Genomic DNA, 22,008 nt, shown 5'->3' on the forward strand with positions numbered 1-22,008 from the left:
GTGTGGGGCCTGGACAATGACCACCTACTCACCGAGGCCTCAGTGGACGCTGCGCCTCCAGCCACAGCTGCCAGGGCCAGCAGGCACCAGGCCCAACATGAGCACCACCGTCCACCGTCCATCCTAGGAAGCAAGGCGCCGCTTTGGATAAAAGGCCTCCAGGTTTACCCAGGACCCCAGGGAGCCAAGCTATCTGGGATTGTGTGCTGGTGGCCGCCTGGCAGGGCACACAGGGAGAGGCTGAGCCATCCATCTGGTCTCAGCAAGAAGGAACTCTGCGAGCCACTAGAGACGTGCCCAGGCTTAGGCACAGAGGTGATGTGCGTGCCCAGTCTGGGCCACCTGTGGGCTGAGGGCACCCAGGAAGCTGCGACCTTTGCCTCTGAACACCGGAGCGGCGGCCGTGGAGGAAACCAGGGACAGCGGAGGAGGCTGAAGGCCCAGGGAGGGGCAGGGCCTTATGGAAAGGGTCACGGTTGCTGATGACCAGGGCTCTGGCTCCCCTTGGCCAGAGAGCCTTGGGATTTTACTAGCTCAGCACTTGGTGGCCAGGTGGGAGGGTGACCTCCCCAGAGTGTATGGGGTTGCAGAGGGATGCGGTGGCCGGGGGCTTGGTGCAGACCTTTCCTCCCCGCCTGCCCTCGCCCTGTCCCTGTGGCCCTAGGGAGGTGCATCCTTAGGACGCAGCGTCCAGCAGCAGCGGGCTCTCGGCACGCAGCCCAGCTATCTTTGTCCGTCCTCCTGAGATGGAACCGGGGAGTGCAGGACTGTCGGAAGGCAGCCTGAGCCACTGGGCCAGTGGCCCAGGACCAAGCAGCTGATCCTCCCAACGAGTCAGCGGCTCCGGCCCAAAACACCTGCCAGGGGTCAAGTCCAACCAAATTGAGGGGAGCTCCCAGCTCCTGGGCTCTGTCCCAGCCCCACCTTGTCCTCAGCAGGGACTCTCCCCTGGGAGGGAAGAGCAGGTGCTATTGGTCTCTGCCCAGGGTTTGTCTTAGGTGAGTGTCCCTTGCCAGAGAGGCCAAGGAGGGGACTCAGGAACCACCAAGCCCAGAGCTCAGAAGGAGCTTGTCCAAAACCACGCAGCAAGGCAGGCAACTGGCCCCAGGCCCCTGAGCAAACGCAGGGCTCACCCCACGCTCAGCTAATTCCAGAGGAGAGGGTGGGCCCATCACCCCAGCCCTGAAGCCAGCGCCAGAGGGGCCCCTCTCCTCCAGGCCCCAGCAGACCTTCTCCAGACTCGTCTCTCCTCGCAAGCCAGCGCCTGCAGGTGTCCCAGCTAGGCCAGCTCGCCCTGCACCCGAAGGATGCGGCATGCAGTGGAGTCCTGAGACCCCATGCCACCAGCGCAGCCACCACCCGCCCGACCAGCCCCCGCCCCACGGTCTCCCTCTGCACCCAGCCTGTACCAGCTCAGTGCCCAGGGCAGTTCCGCTGGCTCCCTGGCGCCCCAGCCCTGCCCGCCGGCTGAGGACAGGTGCCGAGCAGGCCTCACGCTTGGTTTTCATTAAGGCTCCCAGACGCGGCGGGCTGTGGTCAGGCCCAGCTCACCCGGATCCATCCCTCCTTGGGGTCCCAAAACAGCCACCAGAGAGCAAAAGGGTTCGCAGCGTGGGCTGCAGTTTTGCGGCTGAGGCTGAGGCACCACCCTGGGTGCGGGGCAGGTCTGCCCCACCCATGCCCGATGCGCTCCTGGGGTGCTGCAGGCTGCCCAGCTCCCAGTCCCACTCTGGGCAGTTGTCTGGCCTGGGGTGGGCTGCAGGTCACACCTCCAGGAGGGGTGAGGTGGCCTACCTGGCCTGGGGTCAGCAGGTTGTCCTCCCAGAGAAAGGGGTGAGAGCTGGCAGGCAGACACTGCAGACCAGACGGGACCCTGGGCCGCCAGGTGCGCTGTGCGGGGAGGGCCTCGCAGAGACGTGGGGCTCTGCCTCCCTCTGGTCCCGCCTCTGGGCCGCCTCCCTCTCCCACTTCAAAGAGCATCCAAGGAGGGGGTTCCCGGGAGGGGACGCAGCCCAGTGGCGGCTCTGCGGCCGCAGCCGCCTTTATAGCTGTGAGGCAGACGGGGAGGAACTCACACTTCCCACCAGGCCGCTCCCCCGCCCGCCGCCGGCCGGCCTGGCGCACACTTTAACCCGCTCTGCGCCTCTGGAGCCCGGCCAGGCCAGCCCAGCTGCCTGCTGGCTGCTGCCGCCGCGGCCCAGGAGCAGCGAGCGGGGAGGCCGGGCTGCCCGGGTCCAGAGCGGGGGAGCACATGTTGGTGTCCAGACAGAGCAGCCCAGAGCCTGAGGTCACCAGGGAAGCTGGGGTGTCTGTCTTCTTTTCCAGGGGCCCAGCCCCTGCCACTCCTGCAGACAGGGCAAGGATGCATGAGGCACCCCCGCTGGCAGCCCCTCTCTCAGAGGGAAAGACTGAGGCCCCAGCCGGCCTCCAGACCCAGAACGATCGTCCTGAGGAGCAGAGGCCTAAGCAGGTGAGAGACTGAGGGCGACCAGCAGGCACAGTGCAGGGCTCCAGGGAGGAGACCGACGTGCCCAGGGCCTGCAGAGCAGACGGCCGAATAGCCAGGGCTGGCGTGGAGAGCAGCAGGGAATTCTGCAGATGTTCAGAGCCAGCCGTGCAGCCCCTGGCAGACCAGCTGGGGCTCCAGGCCTCTGTTTCTGCTGAGCCCGCGCCAGCCCCTCAGGAAGCCTGGCAGACCCTGAGGGCAAGAACTTGCCCCTCACAAACCAGGCTCACCCAGCCCCTGTCCTGGAAAATAGGCACCTCCAGAGTGGGAGCAGGAACCAGGACATGCCTGGGAAGGCCCTCCGAGCCTTCTCACCCATGGGCCTGTCTCTAGGCCACAGAGGTCACGGGTGGTGCCGGAAGACCCTCCCTCCTCCCACCCTCCATCCTTGTGGCTGGGTAATGAGCTCCTTCAGCTGTCTCTTTGGATGACTAAGAGTTGCACCCTCGGGAAGTTCAGCCTTGTATCTGACCACTAGCCAGAAAGATCAGGAAAGAGCAACTAGCATAACAGTAAAAACAATGCTCACACCCGACTCGAGCTTCTCCTAAGAGCCTGGAGCTACAAGGCCAGCATCTTTGTTTTCTCATTTTGCAGGGGAGAAGCTGAGGCTTGGTGACTTTGAATGACAGGCCTGAGGCCACCTATGCAGGCGAAGGCAGAGTGGGGCACCAGTGTTCCCTAGCCTTCCCTCTGCCTGCCCGCTCTTCTAGGCACTGGCACCTCCTCCCAGGGGGGTGAGGAGGCAAGAGACCCTCCTGCATCTCCAGCCATCGCAGCTGGGATTGCACAGGCTCCCAGTCACCCGGACCCCCACCCTGACCCTCGCCCAGACCCACACTGCCCCCTGGGGCCAGTGTGCTGAAGCACAGATTCGCTGGGACCTGTGGCCAGCGCAGGCACGGGGCCGCATGCGCTAGGCTGGTGCGCACTCTGGCCCTTCAGAGACGCGGACGCCTCTGGGCTCCGCTCTCCTCCCGTCCGTAGACCCTGGCACAGCCCGAGCTCTCCTGGCACTTCTGGAGCCCGCACCCCGCTGGTGCCAGAGTGACTAATGGTTTCCCTTGGGAGGGGCCCACAGTCAACCAACACCCCCAGCATCCTCCCTTGGCTTGGCGGGGCAGCAGAGGCTGCAGCCGGGCCACCTGGGAGGCCAGCCTGTGGAGCCGGCGCCCCTGGCTCTGTGACCTCCCCAGGTGTGTAGTGCTCCAGGCCCTGACCTGCAGGAGCCCCAGTTCCAAGCCCCCAAAGACCCTTCTCCCCTCCTCCCAGGACAAGTCTCAGCTGCCCTCCCAGACCCCGCTATTCAGTAACAGCTGCTGTGGTCTGTCCCCAGCGAAGCCCCAGACACACCTGTAAGGGCAGGAACTTACCCTTCAAGCACTCCTCGTGCACAGAAAGGCACACCTTAAACATGGCGCTTGGGCGAGAGCGCTGGGATGAGCAGAAGTCTTCGCCCTGCCTCTGAACAGGGCCTGCATCTTGCCCTCGGTCCTGGCGCCCGGGGCTGGGGCAGCCTACAGCGACCAAGGAGCTATGGGCTCCAGGCTGCCCACCTAGCCCCTACCCTTCCAGCTCAGAGCCCCCTTGGCACCCATCTGCACACGCTCAGCCCACCCCAGTTGCTCTAACAAGGCCACCTCCTCGGGAAGCCTTCTGGGGCCTGGCACTTTGTACAGTTGGCCCTGTGTCCCTGACCTGCAGCTAGGACCCATGAGCAGGAGCTGTTTCCTCCTGGGGGCTCCAGAGGCCTGCCGCAGTCGGCCCTCCAGCACCGAAGGGTTTGTCTGGCAGCTGTGTGTGCCGAGGGCTCCTTGCCCTCCAGGACACGCTGATGCAGCACCTCTCTCTACTCTCGCCCAGGCCCAGACCCCTCAAGAGGGGCCGGAGTCCTGTGGCCCTGGTGCTGGGGGGCACCTGTCTTGGAAGGAAATCGCCTCCACCAGAGCTTCTGGATGTCGGGGCAGCTTAGGAATTAGAAGGCAGGCATGTTTCTGGGGGAGGCAAAGAGGGCGAAGAGAACAAGAAGGGGGCTGAAGAAGGCTGGGGTGAAAGAGGCCAGCAGGTCACCAGATGCCCACTTTGGAGGTGCACAGGGGTGGACACAGCCTCGCTGGGAGCTAAGGCTTGTCCTGCACACTGGAGCATCAGAAGAGAACCCAGGAGGACAGAGACCACAGCCAGACCCCAGACTGCCTCACTCCAGTGCCTGCAGGACCAGCAGACCAGCCCAGGTCTCACAGGTGGCCCTCCTCTGCCATCTCCTCCTAACATCCTACCAACCTCCTCTCCACTGCCAGCGCAGGACCCACCTGGGAGCAGGCCCCCGAGGGACCCTCTGGTCAGCTTGGAGGGGACTGGCCAGACTGGGAAGAGGACCAGGCCTTGGAAGACAGCTCCAGGGGACGGAAAGTGGGGCTTGGCATCCCTAGTGGTTAAGCCCTTGCGTGGACTCCCTATCCAGTCCAGACAGACGCCAGCGTCCCCCAGAGTTCCCCTCTGGACCCCAGGGTTGAATCTGTGGGAAGAAGCTTTGTCCACTCGCCTGCTCCGGGACTTGCCTGTGAGGAGGGCCTGTCCTGCATCCGGGTAGATGAGAGGGTCGCCCCACAGCAAGCTCTTTCCCACCCACAGTGACCAGGGATCAGGGCCTTGGAGCCCACACTCAGGAGGACAGCACCTTGGAGGTCCAGCCCTGTAGAGAACAGCCAGTCTTCAGGTGACCACGATGTCCTGCTGGGTGCCCTGCCTGTGCCTTGGTCTGACTGGAAACCAGGTTTCCTGGGCTAAAATCCCAACTTTGTCTCTTTCTAGCTGGGTGACTTTGGGCGAGTTGGAAGACCTCTCTGTGCCTCAACTTTCTCAACTCACAATGGGAGCAATAAACAGTCTCCACGTGGGACTGGGGGAGGCTCGTGAGTTTGCAAGGAGGCCAGTGCAGGGGGCAGGGCAGTCCTGGCTTTGTTCAGGGTCATAGTCCTGGACCCTGGGCCCTGGGTTTCCTTATGTCCTTTCCCTCAATCCTGATGAAACGCATCAGGCAATATGGTTGTGTCCAGACAGAGAAGGAAATTGAGGCCAAAGTGGCCAGAGCTGACTCACAGCCACATGGTCCTGCCTGGTCCCCCACCTGCGAGTCCAGGACTGGGTCAGGTGACTGGCATGCTCAGCTTGCCCGCTGGGCCTGGAGCCCAGGGTCTCTGGAACCCTGAGTTCATAATGCCTCTTCCTTAGCGAGGGGTCTCTGAAAAGAGCTGACAGGTTCAGGAGCCAAACCCTGGGGTGATGAGACTCAGCACCCAAAAGATCTGATGTGGAGAAGCGGGGCAGGGCAGGAGAGAGCTGGACCGAGAGAGACGGCCAAACAGAGTGGCCAGCTCCCCAGGCCTCTGCAGTACCCATGGGCATTCCGGCTTCCCTCTGCGAGGCCCCTTCCCAACGCGAAGCCCACCGTGGCTCAGTCCATTGCTGGGAGTTGGTATTTCTGGGGCAGCATCCCCAGGACCCGTGGAGTCTGTCTGGGGAGAAGGCATGCTGCAGACCCCTGGGTGACCAGCAGGTCCTGGGCTAGCCCACAAGATGGACTTCCATGTTCCTCCCCCTCTTCTCTCAGTCAGGAACCCTGGTGTTTTCTGCTGGGCTGAGGCAGGATGTACAGAGGACTTGGGCCTGTGGACAGCCAGCACTGCTCAGGACAGTTGGGTCTGAGACTCCACGAGAAGGGGCTCCTCTGTCCCACAATGTGTAGCGAGACTGGGTTAGACAGCTGAGGTGGCCAGAAGTCAGCGGAGCAAGTTGCCCCTGCCCTCCGAGAGTCCTCTAATGTCTCCCAGAAGGCTTCCGTGTCTTCTAGGGACCCAGGAGTTGGGGCTCCATTGCTGTTGGGGCTCCCAGATGGGACATGTGGCAAGGGAGGGGCTGGGGGAGAGCCTCCTCCGGCGTTTGCCGGCTGTCAGGCTGTCCCTGACCTTTGGGGCAGCTCTCGCCAGGCTGCGGCTGCTGCTGACTGTGTGGCTGCCCCTCCACCCCACTCAGCAAATGGCGCTTGTGGGCGCCTCCTGCGGCTCTGCGGGGCAGGGCAACGCAGGGGTGGGTGAGCCAGCAGTGTGGTTCCGGTCCTCTGCACCCCAGAACCCAGGTGCCGCAGGAGGCCATTTGCCCCTCGGGGACAAGAAGCCCCAGGCTGAGGGAGGGGACGGGAGTGCGGCCCCTCCCAGCTCTGCCCTGTGCTCCTGTCCAGCAGGCGCATGACGGCTCTGCTTTAGACGGAAGCTGAGGCTCACAGGGCCAAAGGGCACATGGAGGTGCCAGCGCCAGTAAGGAGTGGGCCTCGGCCCAGCCCGCCTGGGGGTGATGTCTCTTGAGCTGCCTGCTCATTGCCACCCCAGCTGCAGAGACGTGAGGCCACCCATCGTGAGCACAGAGCCCCAGTGGCCAGCCAGACCTGGGGCCCCTGGGCGGAGGCTGCTGCCTCCCCCGGCATAGGGAGCCTCAGCCCAGATAGCTGGGGCTACCCAGCACCGTGGGCTGGGTATTCAAACTTTGGAGGACTCGAACGTGGCGGCAGCTGGCGGGCTCTCTTGGGCCAGGCGGACAGACAGCTGTCCTGGGGCAGGAGCATTCCAGGCGTTTCAGCAACTCCATAGAGCTGGCTGCTCCCGAGGCTGAGGGGCAAGGGAAGGGGTGCAGGCAGGTCAGCTCCTGCTCCACACTGGCCCCAGCACTGCCCCGGCCCCGTCCCACTGGGACCAGCGCCACCTGCTGGATGAGAGGCTTGGAGCTGAGGCCAAGTCACTCCAAGAGCCTGTTGGGAATGGCCACCAGGGACACGTGGGCCAGGGTGAAGGAGACCACTTTGCCCTCCCAGGCTCAGTGGACAGAGGAGGGAGGGCGCTGGGCCTAGGGGTCAGGCTTGGCCTGCAGCCTGGAGCACGTCTCCTGCTCCTTTCTGGTCCTCGGTTTCCACCTCTGTGAAATGGGGAGAGCATGAGGAGCCGTCAGCACGGGGCACACGCACAGGGCAGGCTCAGAGAAGGGAGAGGTGAGGCTGAGCGGGAAGGAGGCAGGCCCCACAGAAGGCCAGCGGGGCCTGGAGTCTGGAGGGCATGCACAGAGGGGTCTAGGGCAGCTGGGGGCTGGCAGGCAGGGGCTCTGAGTGCTGGAGGGACCAGGGGACCAGCTCTGGTCTCTGGTGGCCTGGCCTCCCCAGTCTCCAAGGGCAGCAACACCCCCACAGCAGCCTCCAGCCTTTTCCATACGGTCTCCCTGCTCCCAGGCCCACAGACCAATGGCTTCCCCTGCTCCAGGGAGAACCAAGGGTCACTTCAGTCCTGCTCAGAGCCGGACGCCCTCTCCAGAGCCAGCTGGTCTGTGTCCAGGCGGCCGGCTCCATGGGAGCCACACACAGCCGCCCCCACCCCCACTCCACGCTCCCCACCCCCACAGAGGCAGCTCACAGCCCAGCCTTTGTGCAGGGGCTCCCGGCCGCCCTGCCCAACCACCTGCCTCCCCACTTTGGGACGACCCCTCCTCGGCCCCTCCCCCATCGCCGCAGCACATGTGCAGGCCCACCTCTCCTCCCCTGCAGCCTGCCCCAGCTCACAGCTGCAAAACGCACAAGCTCTGCACAAGCCAACTGTGGAATGTCTTCCTGCCCCTGCACGGGCTCTCAGCTGGAGAGTTCCCTCCGGCCTTCCTGGGCACTGGACGTTTGATCCGTTTCTTCTCCACTCCCCACTCCTCTCTGGGGGCAGAGAGGTGAGAAGCAGGTCAGACAGGAGGACCCTGGGGGCTGCGTGCCTCCCACCCTGCACACACGGCAGGGCCTGGCTTTCCCATTTGGAGAGGGAACTGGGCTCCTGGAAAGCCAGACTGAAACAAGCTGCGGCCCTGCTCCTTGGAATTTCATTCATCCTTTTAACAAAGTCACTCATTAAGTCCACACTTGTCGAAGACCCACAGTGTGCCAGGCTTGGAGTGGGGGCACCGGTGAGGACCCCACCCACCAGAGCTCCTGCAAGAAAGGGGCACCCCATCAGGGGGCAGGTGCTGGACGGGAAGGACACTTGGAGCAGGTGGTGTGCGTTGGAAGCCCTCCCCCAAACATGCGGCCCAATGGGAGTGAACAGGGCCTTCTCCAGAACAGCAGGGGGATGGGAGGAGGGCTGGGGCCTGGGTCTGGGGGCACAGGCTTGGGGAGGAGGGGACTCAAAAGCATCCTTGTGGAAAAAGGACACCACCAGGTGTCTCAAGCTGGATGTCTCCAAGCAAACGGTGGAAATGGGTTCCAGCCAACTTCAGACAAGAAAGAGGTTTCTGGAAAGGTGTGTGGGAGCTCCCAGCCAGGAGAAAGGGCAGGAGCAACTGCAGCCTCTGGGAGCACGATGCCACTGATGCCTGCAGCCCCTACCCAGATCCAGTTCCCAGAGGAAGGGAAGTTCGGGGTGGCTACAGATGGGCACACCCCCCCCCCCCAGAGTGCCAGCCCCTGATGCAGCCTGCGCCAGAGACAGAAGCCAGGCTGAGAGAGCAGGTGCTGCCCAGTCCACTACCAAGACGCAGAGCAAAGGCAGCCCAGGCAGAAGTGGAGACAGGGGGCTGCTTTAGCTGGGGGTGCACCAGAGAGAGCTTGGCGAGCATCTCAGGGTGCTGGGATGGAGGCCGAGGGGCTGTCAAAGCTGACTACTGCAGGCTTAGCACATGTGCTTGATCTGGGGTGAACCACACCTGAGTGGCAAGCGGCAGGTGGGAAAGCTGTTCGAATCCATCAGTGCAGAGCAAGAGCCTGCAGGAGCAGGAGCCAAGCCTGCGTTCTGGGGCTGGGGACGGCAGACAGCTGCCTGCCAGACAGCTCTCCCAAGACCTTCTGCAGCAAGAGAGACCCTTTCCTGAAGGCCAGCAAAGGAGGCCCAAGGACAGGAGGGCAGGGAGGCTGGAGCGCTGGGAGGGGGTCCTGCTGGACACCTCGGTATGAAAGGTCGTGAAGCCGCAGAGGAAGCTGTGTGGACCCCTGGTGGGAGGGAGGAAGGCTCGTCAGCAGGTCTTGGGCGCTCACGACGGGCTGGGCTCTGGGTCCTCTCACCTCTGGCACCCTGGACACATGGTCAAACTGCAGTGCCCACCAGTCTACCCTTCCCCAGGCGAGGATAGAAGGTGGCCAGACGCCAGGGACGGCACTCACAGGCTTCCTCCCAAGGCTGTTGCCTTAGCGAAAGCAGACATGGCCTCCTGAGTCAACTCCTCTGGCCTTTCAAAAAAAATGAAAGGAAGACCAAGGCGAGGCTGATCACGTGGCCCCTCAGCTGTCGCCGTGGGGCTCACAGCCCGCCCGGGCACTCGAGTGCTCGTGGGCGCTCCAGCAGCTGCTGCTGAGGGCCGAGCCTTCTCCCTGTGCACCCTGGCCTGGGGACCCCGGAGGCCTGCAGCCCCTGCTCCATGGGGACGCTGGTGGCCAAGCTGCTGCTGCCCACCCTCAGCAGCCTGGCCTTGCTCCCCACGGCCAGCGTCGCGGCCCGGAGGCGCTTCCACATGGAGGCCATGGTCTATCTCTTCACCATGTTCTTTGTGGCGGTAAGTCTGGGGCCTGGGGGAGACCTGAGGCTTTCCGCTCCGCACGGGCTGTGCCCAGGGTGAGCCAGGAGACCAAGGGGCTTCCGACTCCCTTCCCCTCTCTGGACCTCGGTTTCCCCACCTGTGCCAGAGTTTTCTGGGATGACTGCCACTGCGAGACCAGGCCCACGAAGCCTGTCGCCCACTGAGGTCAAGCCCCTCGGGCTGCCCCGTCCACACCCACCTCTCTTCCAGCTCTGCCCTTGGGGCAGTGAGCAGGGAGGGCAGGATGAGCAGGCCTGGGAAGGGGCTGGACAGCTTGGCAACTCCTAGGATTCGGCCTAGAGTGAGTCGGCCCCAGGACTCCCAGTGCCCACCGTCCAGGGAGTGCTCTGCGGCCCTCTCCCCAGGGTCTGCCTCCTTCCTTGGTCCTTCTATGAATGTGTCTGGCTGCCTGGTTCTCAGCTCCCTCTCCCTGGCTTCCCCTCTGTTTCCAGGTAACTGTCATGGGATGATTTTCTCTGGCACCCAGCTGGCTTCTTCTGAGGTCGCTGTTCCTGGGCCCTCTCTCTCCCTCATTTCCCTGCCATGGTCTCTTCCCCTTTGTTTCTCTTGCTGGCTTTCTCTCTCTCGTTCTCTCTCTTTCCCCCTCTCCCTCACCCTCTCCCTCCCTCTCTCCCTCTCCCCCTCTCCCTCTCTCCTCCCTCTCTCCCTCTCCCTCACCCTCTCCCTCTCTCCTCTCTCTCTCCCTCTCCCCCTCTCCCTCTCCCTCACCCTCTCCCTCTCTCCTCTCTCCCTCCCTCTCTCCCTCTCCCCCTCTCCCTCCCTCTCTCCTCTTTCCCTCCCCCTCTCCCTCTCCCTCCCCCTCTCCCTCTCTCCCTCTCTCCCTCCCTCTCTCCTCTCTCTCTCCCTCTCCCCCTCTCCCTCTCCCTCACCCTCTCCCTCACCCTCTCCCTCTCTCCTCTCTCCCTCCCTCTCTCCCTCTCCCCCCTCTCCCTCTCTCCCTCCCTCTCTCCCTCTCCTCCCTCTCTCCTCTCTCCCTCCCTCTCTCCCTCTCCCCCTCTCCCTCTCTCCCTCCCTCTCTCCCTCTCCTCTCTCTCTCCTCTCTCCCTCCCTCTCTCCCTCTCCCTCTCTCCCTCCCTCTCTCCCTCTCCCCCTCTCCCTCTCCCTCACCCTCTCCCTCTCTCCTCTCTCCCTCACCCTTTCCTTCTCCCTCTCTCTCCCCTCTCCATTCCTGGCTCTCTTGCTTTCTGGAGCTATACCCTGTGGAATTGACTTTCTTCTTCTCCCTCTTCTCTAGCTTCATTCCCCTGAGTCCACGTGCCTCCGTCCTACCCATGGGTCCCTCTAGCTGACCACCCCCCTGCCTATGCAATCCGCTGACGGTCCATTGCAGATCTCTAAATCTACTATCTACCTGATCACCCACCTAACCCGCCATCTCTCCGTCTCCCCTGTCTCTCTAATCCGCTATTGGCTGTCTCTCTGTCCCTGGTCCCTGCCCATCGTCCCCCAGGGGTCACCCCGGCCCCTCTGAGATGCCCCAGCCCTGGCTGCCGGGCCCCACAGAGCTCCCAGTCCTCCTGGTGACAGCTTCAGCGTCTGGCACCTCCAGGAGGCTAGCACTGGGTTCCCAGCTGATGGATGAAGAGGTTGAGTCCCAGGGAGGCCGGGGCACCTGCATCACCATGGTGACATCACTGGCTCCTCCTGGGACCCCAGCCTGGGCAGGCCAGGGAGTCCTATTTAGCTGTCAAGAAGCCAAAGTGCAGAGCCAGGAGGAGACTTCTGTGTGGTGCAGGGGCTCAGAGCCAGGTGGAGAAGCTAGGGCCTTGTCCCCTAGGCCCATGTTAGACCTAGCCCTGCAGACCATGGGCAACAGCAGGTGAGCCCCCTGCCCCACGGGCTGTGGCTGACCCTGCAGCTGCCTTTGTGACCAGCCTGTGAGGCCCACCCAGCCCCACCCAGAGTGGCAGAGGCAGCTGCCTCCCATGACAAATGTCTTCCTCAAAGCCACGTCAGCACCTCCCACAGTCCTGTCTTCCACGTGGCTCCTGCCTCTGACAAGGGCCCTGTGACAATGTCCGTGCCTGTGGTAACACTGTGCTGGTCACTTTACCCAGGGGCCCGTCAAGAGCCCCTGGGGACAGTGTTCTCATCCACGGGACAGAGGAGGCCCCACGTGGGCAGCCTCCTGCCTGAGTTTCATAGCAACTCCCTGCTGGCCCTGATTGCAGAGTCTGCGCCCTGCCCACCACACCAGCAGCACCCACCCAGCACACTAGCTGGGCCCATTCTGCCTCCATGTTGGAGGCAGTAGGCTGGTGCCAATCACAGCACCACCCCAGCCTCCTTGGGCAGGTGGTGCCGCTCTGGAGCTCACCTCTCACTGTCACACAGAGCTAGCTGCCATCAGGAGGAGCCCAGGCCCTGATGGGAGAGACCCCTCCTGGCCCTGTGGGCAGGCTGGCTCTCCAGTCAGCTCAGGACCCTCCCTCTCTTCACTTGCATACCTGGGTGAGCACCAGGCTGCCAACTGGCGTCACTGCCAGACAAGACAGACTATCCTGCTCCTGAGGGGACAGCACACAAACATTTGCCGGAATCTCACAGTGAATAAGTTAACCACGCACAGAAATCTGTGGTGCAAGGGGAGGTAGAGACAGCAGAGGGGTGCGGGGTCAGGGGGTAGGAGATCTGGCTCTGGAAGGAACCAGAAGCACAAGAACATCAGAAGGCCTGTGTCCCCTCCCTTCTCTATGCCAGAGATTTGAACACCTTAATCAGCCCCCACCTGAAGCTTCGTTCCCTGAATAGTCATGTCCTACACTTAATCACCTCCTCTACCCTCTTCTTTGCCAATGTTGCCTCAAGAACCACGTAGCATCCAAAGCTCAATGCAGCTCTCTGGGTGGATGTGACCAGAATGGACAGGCAGGACCACCTCCTTCCTGGTCCTGGACGCTGTATCTCTTATGAACGCCTCTGAGGTGCCGCGTAGAACTGCAGTCAGCGGGAACTCTCTCCATCAACCCACTTGCTCGCCTTGCCAGATCACCCAGGGCCCCTCCGTCTGCAGTCTCCCTGCCGCCTGCAGACACTGCTCCCTCCTCCTGCGCTGGGCTTACCAAGAGTGCACTGTGCTGGCTCACAGCTTGTTTATGCCATTGAACTTGTCAAAACAATTATGTCATGTAATTAAATATCACTTAAAACGATGAAATGTGAATGCAAAGGGGAGAGAGTTGTTTTCCCTGAGAAGTAAGTTGATGCGTGGAAACACTCCACATACGCACTTTGTTTTTAAAATTGCTGTTAAGTCAGGTGTCTAGATGAACCAAGGGTCCTGTGTCTGGGCCCTGCTTGGGGATCCAGGCTCGCCCTCCTCTCTGAAGAGACCGAAGGCTGCTGGCCAGCACCTCTCAGCAGCGGCTGGGAATCTCCCCAAAGTGCAATCTCCAGCCCTACCCAGGCCTACTGGGCTGGCTGCTCTGGGGCGGGGCCTGCAACCTGCCTCTCTGGAGGTGATCTGAGCCCACTCCTACCCAAGAGCACGGCTGTGCCGGAGACCAGACATTGCAGGGGTCACTGGCACAAGGAAAGGCCCCTGGGCACCTGAAGGCCAGCGTGGCCCCCAACCAGGCTGTGTTCTCGGGCCCATATGTGTGCTTCCAGTTAGCCCAGAGGAAGAGCATGATGAGGTCCCATCTTAGGGTCCCCACCTTGGTGGGCTTCCTCTGAGTGACCACCCAGCCTCAGGCCAGGGAGGCCAGAGGAGGTAAGCAATCTCTGGGTCTCTGCCAGGGTGATGTCCACCGTGCCCTTGGGCCACCCAGACTCCAGGCACTTTGCCTCCCCGTGAGACCCTGTGAGGGGCACACCCGGGGTACCCCTGCTGTTCAGATGGGGAGACTGAGGCACAGAGCTGCTATGTCTCCCAGGCAGTGCGCAGCTGCCTGGGGCAGTGCTTGGGGACCGCAGCCCCTCGGGGCAGCAGCCCGTCCCTCCCTGCTCCCACTGACCGCCCTGTTCTCCACAGCTCCACCATGCCTGCGACGGGCCCGGCTGGTCTGTGCTCTGCTTCATGCGCCAGGACCTCCTGGAGTATTTCAGCATCTATGGGACGGCGCTGAGCATGTGGGTCTCCCTGATGGGTGAGTGGCCGCCCTGCCCCGGGGCCAAAGCCAGTCCTGCTGCCGCACCACAGCCCCTGGCCTCCAGGATCCCCCTTCCCCTGCATCTCATATCTGGGCTTAAACGCTGCCTCCTCGCTTTCCTATCTCTCTTAAAGTGACTCCTTTGACAAATGCTTGACAGATTTAAAGAGCAGGGCACACAGAGCACCTCCTGCACACGCGCCACCCTCGCCCAGGGCCCGCGTGCAGGGCAGGCAGGGCTCCTGGGTCTGCTCCCAGGAGCTTGGCTCACCAAGGCCATTTTTGGTTCAGGGTTTCAGGAAGAGAGGGCCCTTCAAGGGCCTCACCTGGGGCGGGCGTAGCTCCTGCTGGGCACTTGCCTAGCATACGCCACCACCAGGGAAGGCTCCACCTGGCTCTTGGAGTGGTCTCGGCTCGGGGGGCCCTGCCACCTGAGGCCTCTGCCCTTTGACCAGCCTGTGAGCGCCCGCAGCTCGGTGCCTGGTGGTCCAGCCCAACCATCATTCCGATTCGCTTGTCTTGGTCTTCTGAGCGAGGTGCTGGGCCATGCTGGGGAGGCAGCTTCTTGCCTTTCCTGTGGAACTAGCTGTGCTCGGACTTCTTGGTCACCAGGCAAGCCTTGGGGTCCTGCTGGTCAGGGACCTCTGCGTGTGCACCTAAGGGCAGGGGCACAGCCAGAAGGGACGAGGGAGGCCACTCACCACTCCGGTGTCTTTCCCTGACCCCCAGCACTGGCCGACTTCGACGAGCCTCAGAGGTCGACATTCGTGATGCTTGGCGTCCTGACCATCGCAGTGCGGACCTACCATGACCGCTGGGGCTACGGGGTGTACTCGGGCCCCATCGGCATGGCCGTTCTGGTCATCGCAGCTAAGTGGGTGCGTACTGCATGCGCCTCCGCAGAGTGCCTCCAGGGAACCCAAGACGCTTCCCCACCCTGACTCCTCCAGCCTCAAGGCCCCTGTGACCTCCTGCCTGTGCAGGTAGCAGACCAAGGGTTCAGCGAGAGGCACTAGGTGCTCTGACCCTGCCCTGGCTGCCCGTCTGCGATGGTCAGCCCCAGTCCAGCTGAGCCGCCCTCAGCCTCCCTCCCACAGCTCTGCACCTGCGTCAGGAGAGGAGCCAAAGATGAAAAGTGATACATCTAAAGCCCAGCGGGATTGAAGGCCCTGCAGCAGGACTGCACCGGCTTGTTACTGTATCAGTGGTGGCGGAGAAAGAACCGGGGCTTGGCCTGCGGAGCAGCGGGGTTGACCAGCCGCTTCCTGGAGGGACAGGAAGGAGGGCAGGTGGTGGGGAGGCTGCAGCCTGGGCTGGAGGACCCTGTGGCCTGGAACCCACAGGGCCCTTCCCACTGGCTCCCAGGCCTCCTGCCCCTCCATCGCCCAGAGGCCCCAGTGGTTGCAAGGCAGGGAACCCACTCGAGCCAGCCAGAGTAAAGACGGCCATTACAGCATTTCCTGGGACCCACCCCAGAATGCGGCTGGGGAGCCCAGAGGCAGGCTCGAGGACAGGAGCTCCAGCCCAGGCCCCGAGCCACAGCACACCGCCTGCCCGAGCCCCCAGGAAGCACCACCTTGCGTCCAGGGTCCCACCTCTGGCTGGAGGAGACCTGGTCTGTGGCAGGCTGTGAGCTGAGAGCTGGCTGGGTTGCTGGGTGCAGCCCAGAGCAGGCTGCTGGGGCCCCAGTGAGCCCGGTGTTCTCCGGGCAGTTGAAGGAGCCACCCGACCCCAGGTGCATGGAGGGGAAAGGCCCTGGTGGCCAGCTGTCCCTGTCCCTCTTCCCACAGCCCAGAAGCTCCAGGTTGGCTTTGGTGGAGGAAGGAGCTAGGCACAGAGTCAGCAGCCAACTCGCAGCCCCAGCAGGAGACGGGAGCCTCCTAACTGGACGCCAGGCAGGCCCCGGGCTGACCCAGGAGCCTGAAAACCCTGTGGGATAGAGCCCGGGTCCGGCATTAATCAGCACACTGGAATGCATAAACACGGCCTGGCTCCGATAACCCCGCCTGCTCCTGCCCCGCGTGTGCGGTGGGACCCGACTCTGGCCAGGCTTTAATTAGCCAGGATAGAATTCACTCCCTCATTTCCCCATCAAGTGCCAGGAGGTGTCCTGCCCTCGGGCCACAGCCCGTCCACAGGAGCAGAGACGGACAGCCAGCATCTGGGACTCGAACTGTGTTTTCTAGACCACTGAACGTGTGGTTTATTTTGGATGTCCCAGGGCAGCTGCTTCCTGGAATGAGGGCCGATTGCCCTCCCGGGTCTTGCCACTTCTGGGGAGAAACTCGGGAACAGTCCTGGGCGCAGAAGCAGAGCGAGTGGGGCTGGGGCTCCCAGGGCAGGGCCAGTCTATCTGACCCACCTCACCTGCCCCACTGGGGGTCCTCAACTCCTGTCAGCAACCGCAAGTTCCAGAAAAGTTCAAACTGGGCACCGTTTCACAGCTCCTGGGTGGTGAGAGCCTCCAGACCCGGCCTGAGGCCCTCCTTGGGGTCTGTGCTCCCATGGGGAGATGTGCAGCCAGGGGGCTGCCCCACCCCAGGCTCCGCCTCGCCCATGGGTGATGGTCCCTCCTGCTGTCAGCCCAGACAACCCCGGCTCTGGCCTCCGCCACCGAGGTCCACTTGGCCTGCTCCCTGCCACCAAGGGGAAACACCCACCAGAGCCGCCGTCCAGGCCCAGGGATTCCAGGCCCGAAGAATCAGGTTGAATGTGCCCGCAGAGCTGGTATCAAGGTGGCTTCGTTAACCAGCAAAGCCGCCCTGTTTGTCCCCGTGCCACACGCATGCCCCGAGGGCCACAGGGCACCTGCAGTCACAAGGCGTGACGTAGGTTTTGCTGTAAATGATCCCCTCAGGCTCCCTCGGGCTGGGAGGCAGAAGCTCAAGGGCAGCCTGCTACTTCCTATGGGCAGCTGCCTGGCCCAGAGGCTCCCGGGCCAGGACCTTCACTGTCCTGTGACCTGGGCCTGGGTCCAGACAACTGGTTGTGCTGCCCAGGCATGCGGGGCCTCCTCTCCTGCCTGAGGAGGGCCTGGTGCAAGGTGCACCTGCTCGTTCCCGACACTGTGCTGTCCCTCCTCTGTCCCCACAGCTGCAGAAGATGAAGGAGAAGAAGGGCTTGTACCCCGACAAGAGTGTCTACACCCAGCAGATAGGCCCCGGCCTCTGCTTTGGGGCGCTATCCCTGATGTTGCGCTTCTTCTTTGAGGTACGGACTGACTGGGGAAGAGCCCTCTTGGGAGTAGCCCTGGTTGGGGGGTGGCAGACTGTGTCCTCACTGGGAAGCTCTGTGTTCTGACTCCTTGTTCCTCCTGTGGTGGGCGTTGGGGTTTTGTCCAAACCCAGCACCACTAACATCCTGACCTGTGTGGACCTGGGGGTCACAGAGAGGCAGGAGACAGGCTCTGACTTCAGGGAGCCTGCATCTGAGACAAGGGGTGTGGAGCTGGTGCCCATGACCTGGAGGAGAACGAGGAGGGAGGGAGGCAGGAGGCCCAGTCTTCTGTTAGAGGCCGGGTGAGCAACACCACCCTGGACGCAGGAGAGATTTGGAGATAAGAAAGGCCTCCATGGCTGGACACAAGAACCTCCCAGCAGAGCCAAGCAGGCCAGGACACAGGAGAGGCCCCAGGCCAGGGTGACTGGGCTAGGGCTCGGGGAGGCCATGGGCTCTGGGGAGGACACAGATTGACTCACCCCACCCCCACAGGACTGGGATTACACCTACGTCCATAGCTGCTACCACTGTGCCCTGGCCATGTCCTTCTTCCTGCTGCTGCCCAAGGTCAACAAGAAGGCTGGAAACGCAGGGCCCCCGGCCAAGCTGGACTTCTCCACCCTTTGCTGTGCTTGTGTCTGATCATGTTGCCCCCAGCTCCAAGCCCTGCCCTCTTGTTTAGGGACCAGAGTCCCCAATCTCTCCTGGGGGTCTTCTTGCCCTTCCCACCTGGGGTGTCCACGAGGAACCGTCTCTTCCCTATCCTGAGAGGTCCCAGGGGTAGCAAGGCACCCTCCACCCTCCGCTACCTGTTCACTCTGAGCCAGTGCTCAGCTCTGTGCTGGGAAGAAAGGAACTTTCTCTGCAAAGTTCCTTACTACCAGGTGTGCTTGGTGACCCCAAGGCCAGCATCTGTCCTCCATTCCTCCCCTCTTCTGCCACATCTGGCTAGGGCCCAGAAGTCCTAGCCCAGTGCCCACCAAGACCCGGGAAGCCATCCGCCCAGGAACTGGTGTTGCCTGTTTTGTCCCTGCCCTGGCTCTGAATGGCCCCACTTAGAGTCCGACTTTGTCCTGGGCCCAGGCCTGCCCCTCAGCCACCCTTCCAGCCAGGTCCTGGACAAGCTGTCTCAGCAACAACAATCAATAAGAAGCACCCAGTCATTTGCCTTACTGCTTGTCACATGTGTGTCTTGATCCCTAAACCAAGGCTGTGAGTAGGCGTCCCTGTTCCCCTTGCCAGTGAGCGCCCAGGCTCAGGGCCAACAGCCCACTGAGGCCCAGAGCGGGTGGCATGAAGCAGAGCCTGCCGCTGGCCCATGGAGAGGCAGGAGCACCAGGCAGGCTTGGCAGGCTCCACGTTGGCTGACGGCCCTGCACTGGGCTCCCAGCAGGGAGGTGGCCGTGCAGCACCCTCAGCCCAGGCCTCCTCGCCGCGCCTCTGCTCTGCCGTGGGAGGTCCTGTCTGCACTGCTGGGGTTCCGGTGGTGGCAGTAGGGGCTCCCAGACATCACCTCACAAACCTGAGTCCCCCAGCACCCAGCCCGCCAGCTCCCCTGGTGACCTGAGGCCCATCTGTTGGCAGGAAGTTACCTACACCTGTCTGGGGCCTGTTTGTGTTTCCAGACGGGCCACTGAGAGGGGGTAGTCGCCACACCCACTCCTGCCAGTGGGGCGGCCAGTCATCTGTCCTAAAGTCACCTCTTGCCAGCCCAGGCTGGGAGGAAGCTCCTCAGCACCCGGGTGAGGACCAGTGGCTCTCCAGCCCTCCCAGACTCCTCAGCCTGGCCTCTCTTCTGCTGACCTCCAGATGTCTCAGGAGGGCCTGGCCTGCCCCTCCCAGCCCTGGTGGCAGGCAGAGGTCACCCGGGCCTCTGCTTTTGTCTGGCCCCAGAGCCTTTAAATGACAGAGCAGCCCACAGCGCTTGCCAGCGCACTGCAGAATGTTCAGAACCAGCCTCGGGGCTCACCAGGCCCGGGGCCAGGACGGCACCCGTTGGATGAGGCAGTGAGGCCCACAGCCTGGGCTCCGAGGCCGCCCACCCAGAAGGGGAGCCGCAGGATGTCCTCTGTGTCCCCATCGTAGGACAGAGGACAAGGAGACACAGGGGCCACCCCACCAACCACTGTGCCCCGACCAGCTGGGCACACACAGCTGTGCCACAACGCATGACGCACACACGGCACAGGACACCTACGTACAGGACACCCGCGTGCACACCACCACGAGACAAGTGTCCAAGAACCCAGGTCCCCCCACCCACAGGCAGGCGGCTGACTGGGCTGGGCAGCAGGGGCGCAGCCCCACGGGCGTCAGGACCTTCCCGAGGCAAGCGCCTGCAGGGCCGCCCACCCGTGCCTCCCTGCCCTCCCCGCACCAGCTCGCCCGAGGCCTCCCACTCCCCTGCAGCACGTGGAAAGTTGGAGCAGCGGGGCGCTCCTGAGCAGGGAGAGGCTGGGCTGCCAGGCCAGGAAGGCCACCCGACAGGCTCTCCAGTGTGGCAGTGCTGATTTATGAAGGCCGTCCGGGAGGCCGGCCAAGTCTGTAAGTCACGGACAATTAGGAAGCGCGGCGGCCCTCAGCCACGCACAGACCTGTGCCTGGCCTCTCCAGGGGGCCAGGGCAGGTCCCCAGCCCGGCTTGCAGATGAAACTCTGAAGGCCAGGGACATGGTCAGCTTTGCACACAGGCTGCTGAGCTGATGACACTGCCCAAGATGGCTCCAGTCACTCCAGCCATGTCCTCCTCCAGGGGCCTCAGGCACTAAGGCCTGCTTTGACATCTTGGGGCTCTAACAAGGGCTGGGGGGCCAGGGAAGGGAGGGGGCCATCTTCTCCCTTGCCACCGAGAATGGTCACTGGCCCTTCAGGACTACAGGAAGGAGCTGCTGTGGCCGCTAGAGGCCAAGACCACTGAATATCCAGCCTGGGGTCCGTCTCCCTGAGAACTGTGACTCCCAGAACCACAGGGCCTCCGGCATCGCCCAGTGGGGCTGCCTGCAGGACTCCCTCTCCCACCCAGCCCCTGCAGCACGTGCTCAGGTGCCTCTGGAGGACTGAGAGAAGCAGCAACGCCTGAGAGAACTCACAGCACCACCCACGGCAGCCCCTGGTGCCTCCAGCCAAAGAGCATTTAAAATGTGGCCAGTGCCAAGGCACTGCCTCTTTAGAGGTGGGCGGCTTTAACCAGTTAAGCTTAAAGAGCCTCTCGCGGGCAGGGCGGCAGAAGGTCAGGCTTCCTGGCGTATCTCGAGGTCGGACGCACCAGAGCCGATCAGATAGCACAAGCACGTCTTGGGCAGGTGCGGGGTCACACTTGCCTGGAACACGCCAGCAAGGAGCGGGTGCACATTTGAAGCTTAGGTCTAATCAGCTCCCCATATTTCACTGATAGCCCTGTCCCTGTGGCTCCTGGATCCTGGACTGCACAGCTGGGAACACACGGACTTGAGAAGTCCTGCGTTAAATCAATGGACAGAGCAGAGGGGCTGCCACACCTGGCCCTCTGTGGCCCTGCTGCCAGGACACGGGTGGTGACGAGACAGTCCTCCCAGCCCACTGGATGGCCTCTACATCAGGGGACAGGTGGGCACAGACCCCCCACAGGCCCCAGGCCTGGACATGCTCCCAGGGAGCAGGACCCAGGATCAGCTCCTCCTGGCCCTCGCCCAGCCCTGGCCCAGCCCTGGCCCGACCACGCGTGTGCCCAGCCTTCCTGACACAGTTCCTCAGAGCCAGGCTCGGGGAAGAGGCAGCAGGAAGGCGACTCCCAGGACAGGGACACAGCAAGCCGCTGCTGGTGGGGCACCCCAGGGTGCTCGGCCACCAGAGCCCCTCCCCGAGCACCAGAGGTGTCTTGTCCAGGGCAGTCCCCTGCCACCGCTATTGTCACCTCTGCTACTGAAGTTTCCTGTCTGTTATTCTCTTCTCCAGAAAGAGATCTGAACCCAAGACTTTTATTGCACCTTTTAAAAGGCTTTACAGCTCCCCACCGACCTCATGGACTGTCCAGCTCTGCGGGGCTGGGATCGTAGTCAGGGGCCGTTGTGCTGGGTACCCGAAGGGAATTCATCCTGGTTCTGCTCGGCGGGCCACAGGGTCTTGGTTGGGGAGGACCTGGAGGGGGAGGAAGGCAGGAGGAGCAGGAGGGGGAGTGCAGGCCCTGACGTGGGCCCCCGGTGCCCATCTCCCTCGCCAGTAGCTGGTTAGAGGCATCAGAGTGGAGTGCCACCCGGGAGGTCAGGGGCTCAGCCCCTCTCCCACCCCTAAACCCACCCCCTTCCTCTCCTTTGACTGGGAACAGCAGCCTTGCTCAGCAGCCCCTGGGGCCTTTTGGGGAATTACCAAGGCTGACAGGATTGGGAAGTGTCAGGCAAGGTCACATGCAGAGGCAGCAGGAGGCAAGGGCCGTCAGCCGCAGCCAGGGAACAGGCGGGAGCCGCAGGTTGGTTTGGCTGTCCTCCACCCCAGGCGAGCCCCGTGCCCCCAGCCTCGGCTTCCCCTTCTACAGTGTGCCCAGCTGCCGTGGGCATTGTCGAGATTCCATGAGGCTGCTTCGTACAAAGTCCTTAAAGCGCAA

At 63.0% G+C, this 22,008-nt stretch overlaps 2 protein-coding genes across 7 annotated transcripts in view; one reads left to right on the top strand and one right to left on the bottom strand.

Moving 5' to 3' along the window:
• The window catches only part of ADAMTSL2 (ADAMTS like 2), a 31,399-nt gene extending 29,407 nt beyond the window's left edge, over positions 1–1,992 (bottom strand). For 2 of the 5 annotated variants that reach the window (XM_079111890.1, XM_079111888.1), the window contains exons 1-2: positions 1,795–1,990; positions 33–123 (exon numbers count right to left, since the gene is read on the bottom strand). In XM_079111890.1, the coding sequence (XP_078968016.1) occupies positions 33–122 (90 nt within the window). In that variant the 5' untranslated portion in view covers position 123; positions 1,795–1,990. Of the gene's footprint in view, positions 1–32; positions 124–1,794 lie in introns of all 5 variants that reach the window. The other 3 variants (XM_079111887.1, XM_079111886.1, XM_079111889.1) reach the window with 3 other exon arrangements.
• Positions 1,993–2,133: 141 nt separating this feature from the next.
• Positions 2,134–19,621, top strand: MYMK (myomaker, myoblast fusion factor). Of its 2 annotated transcripts, none has more exons than XM_079111934.1 (5): positions 2,134–2,470; positions 14,094–14,208; positions 14,941–15,089; positions 17,305–17,421; positions 17,923–19,621. In XM_079111934.1, the coding sequence occupies exons 1-5, from the start codon at positions 2,252–2,254 to the stop codon at positions 18,070–18,072; spliced, it is 750 nt and encodes a 249-aa protein (XP_078968060.1). In that variant the 5' UTR covers positions 2,134–2,251; the 3' UTR covers positions 18,073–19,621. The 2 variants fall into 2 exon arrangements, with proteins under 2 accessions (XP_078968060.1, XP_078968061.1); XM_079111935.1 differs by lacking the exon at positions 2,134–2,470 and adding an exon at positions 9,823–10,075 and having other exon boundaries at positions 17,923–19,619.
• The last annotated feature ends 2,387 nt before the right edge of the window (positions 19,622–22,008 follow it).

Source organism: Sciurus vulgaris (genome assembly GCF_902686455.1).
Source record: "Sciurus vulgaris genome assembly, chromosome: 15".
Lineage (NCBI taxonomy): Eukaryota > Metazoa > Chordata > Mammalia > Rodentia > Sciuridae > Sciurus > Sciurus vulgaris.

Coding starts and splice junctions, on each gene's coding strand:
- MYMK (XM_079111934.1), top strand. CDS start 2,252: ATGTTGGTGTCCAGACAGAGCAGCCCAGAGCCTGAGGTCACCAGGGAA. Junction 15,090..17,304: donor TGGTCATCGCAGCTAAGTGG/GTGCGTACTGCA, acceptor CTGTCCCCACAG/CTGCAGAAGATGAAGGAGAA. Junction 17,422..17,922: donor TGTTGCGCTTCTTCTTTGAG/GTACGGACTGAC, acceptor CCACCCCCACAG/GACTGGGATTACACCTACGT.